At 40.0% G+C, this 2308-nt stretch overlaps 1 protein-coding gene across 1 annotated transcript; it reads left to right on the top strand.

Annotated features, from left to right (window-relative positions):
- Window positions 1-580: 580 nt before the first annotated feature.
- Window positions 581-1231, top strand: LOC121387306. The gene has a single exon (XM_041518331.1). The coding sequence runs from the start codon at window positions 581-583 to the stop codon at window positions 1229-1231; it is 651 nt and encodes a 216-aa protein (XP_041374265.1).
- Window positions 1232-2308: the final 1077 nt, after the last annotated feature.

The raw sequence follows: 2308 nt of genomic DNA, 5'->3' as shown, positions 1-2308 counted from the left end.
TAAATAACGAAATATCGTTTATCCAGTGTAGCAGGTGGCAGATTAAAATCATTTCCCGGAAGATATTAAGATAATAAAATATAATGAATTTTAAGACTATAAATCAGTACATTGTAGCGGACTCTCATTTCATTATCTTTCAAATGTCACACTATAATAAAACGAACAAAAGTCGTGATTTGCTTAAAGGCATAAGGTGCGACATTTATATTAGGAGCACTGTTGCGAATTCGCCTTTACGATAGTAATTAATTATTTTTTAAAATGTGCCACTTTAAAGTTGTACTGCCGGGAACATTTTAAATATTTAATTCAATCATTCCGTCTCTTTTTAACTTTTATTGATGTTGATAATGTATTGGTATTGTAAGGATTGTGGATTCCTAATTTATTACCTCACAAAACAGCATAGGCGTATGGGCTCCTACGCCACAATTAAGGCAGTTGCCTCCTGCATAACCCAGGAGTGAAATCACCCTTGGTTATTAAAGTTGGCTACCTACATAACCTAGCAGTGAAATCAGCTCTGATTATTGAAGTTGGCAACCTACATAACCTAGCAGTGAAATCAGCTCTGATTATGGAAGTTGGCAACCTACATAACCTAGCAGTGAAATCAGCTCTGATTATGGAAGTTGGCAACCTACATAACCTAGCAGTGAAATCAGCCCTGATTATGGAAGTTGGCCACCTACATAACCTAGCAGTGAAATCAGCCCTGATTCTGGAAGTTGGCCGCCTGTATAACCCAGCAGTAAAATCAGCTCTGATTATAGAAGGTAGCCACCTACATAACTTAGCAGTGAAATCAGCTCTGATTACGGAAGTTGGCCACCTACATAACCTAGCAGTGAAATCAGCTCTGATGATGGATGTTGGCCACCTGCATAACCTAGCAGTGAAATCAGCTGTGATTATGGAAGTTGGCCACCTACATAACCCAGCAGTGAAATCAGCTGTGATTATGGATGTTGGCCACCTGCATAACCTAGCAGTGAAATCAGCTGTGATTATGGATGTTGGTCACCTACATTACCCAGCAGTGAAATCAGCTCTGATTATGGAAGTTGGCCGCCTGCATAACCCAGCAGTGAAATCAGCTCTGATTATGGAAGTTGGCCGCCTGCATAACCCAGCAGTGAAATCAGCTCTGATTATGGAAGTTGGTCACCTGCATAACCTAGCAGTGAAATCAGCTCTGATATGGATGTTGGCCTCCTGCATAACCTAGCAGTGAAATCAGCTCTGATTATGGAAGTTGGCCACATGCATAACACACCAGAGAAATCAGCTCTGATTATGGATGTTGGCCTCCTGCATAACCCAGCAGTGAAAATCAGCTCTGCTGGAAGTTGCCAACATAACCCAGCTGAAATCAGCTCTGATTATGGAAGTTGAAATCAGCACCTACATAACCTAGCAGTGAAATCAGCCCTGATTGCATAACCTAGCAGTGAGCTCTGTTGGCCACACTGCATAACGTGAAATAAGCTCCGTTTTTTTCAGCAGTGAAATCAGCTGTGATTATGGAATGTTGGTTTTTTTAATATTTTAAAAAAATGAAATCGCACCTACATAACCCAGCAGTACAAATCAGAAGGGGCTCTGGAGTGTGTATTAGTGCTACAAATGTCCGAAATGAGCGAACAACACATTTTTGCTCCAGCCAGTGCACCATGACTGGTATATCACATAATCCTGTCTATGGGATGGTGCAAAAGATCCCTTGCTGCTAATCGAAACGAGTAGCCTATGATAGCGACAGCGGGTTTTCGTCCCTAAATGTCTGTGTGGTCCTTAATCAAAATTAATGTCCGACGCCATACATGATACAACCGTAAATAAAATGTGTTGAGTGCGTCGTTAAATAAACATTTCTTTCCTTCTTCTAAACAACACACTTCTCTCAATACTAAATATCGTTTACATCAGAAAAAAAGTCCAACATTTAACACTCCGACAAGAAGTGTATGGTTTTTAGTGTACCCCCCACGCCCAAGTGAAACGCTGGACGCGCCCTCGCTTTCTCCGGTAGCGATGAGAAATCGACGATAAATAACGAAATATCGTTTATCCAGTGTAGCAGGTGGCAGATTAAAATCATTTCCCGGAAGTAAGATAATAAAATATAATGAATTTTAAGACTATAAATCAGTACATTGTAGCGGACTCTCATTTCATTATCTTTCAAATGTCACACTATAATAAAACGAACAAAAGTCGTGATTTGCTTAAAGGCATAAGGTGCGACATTTATATTAGGAGCACTGTTGCGAATTCGCCTTTACGATAGTAATTAATTATTTTT

This window comes from Gigantopelta aegis, chromosome 2 (genome assembly GCF_016097555.1).
Source record: "Gigantopelta aegis isolate Gae_Host chromosome 2, Gae_host_genome, whole genome shotgun sequence".
In the NCBI taxonomy this organism is placed as follows: domain Eukaryota; kingdom Metazoa; phylum Mollusca; class Gastropoda; order Neomphalida; family Peltospiridae; genus Gigantopelta; species Gigantopelta aegis.
Note: the sequence above shows the minus strand (reverse complement) of the source record. Positions and strands in the feature narration are given on the sequence as shown.

Excerpts from the sequence above, each read along its gene's own strand:
- LOC121387306 (XM_041518331.1), top strand. The coding sequence starts at position 581 with ATGGAAGTTGGCAACCTACATAACCTAGCAGTGAAATCAGCTCTGATT.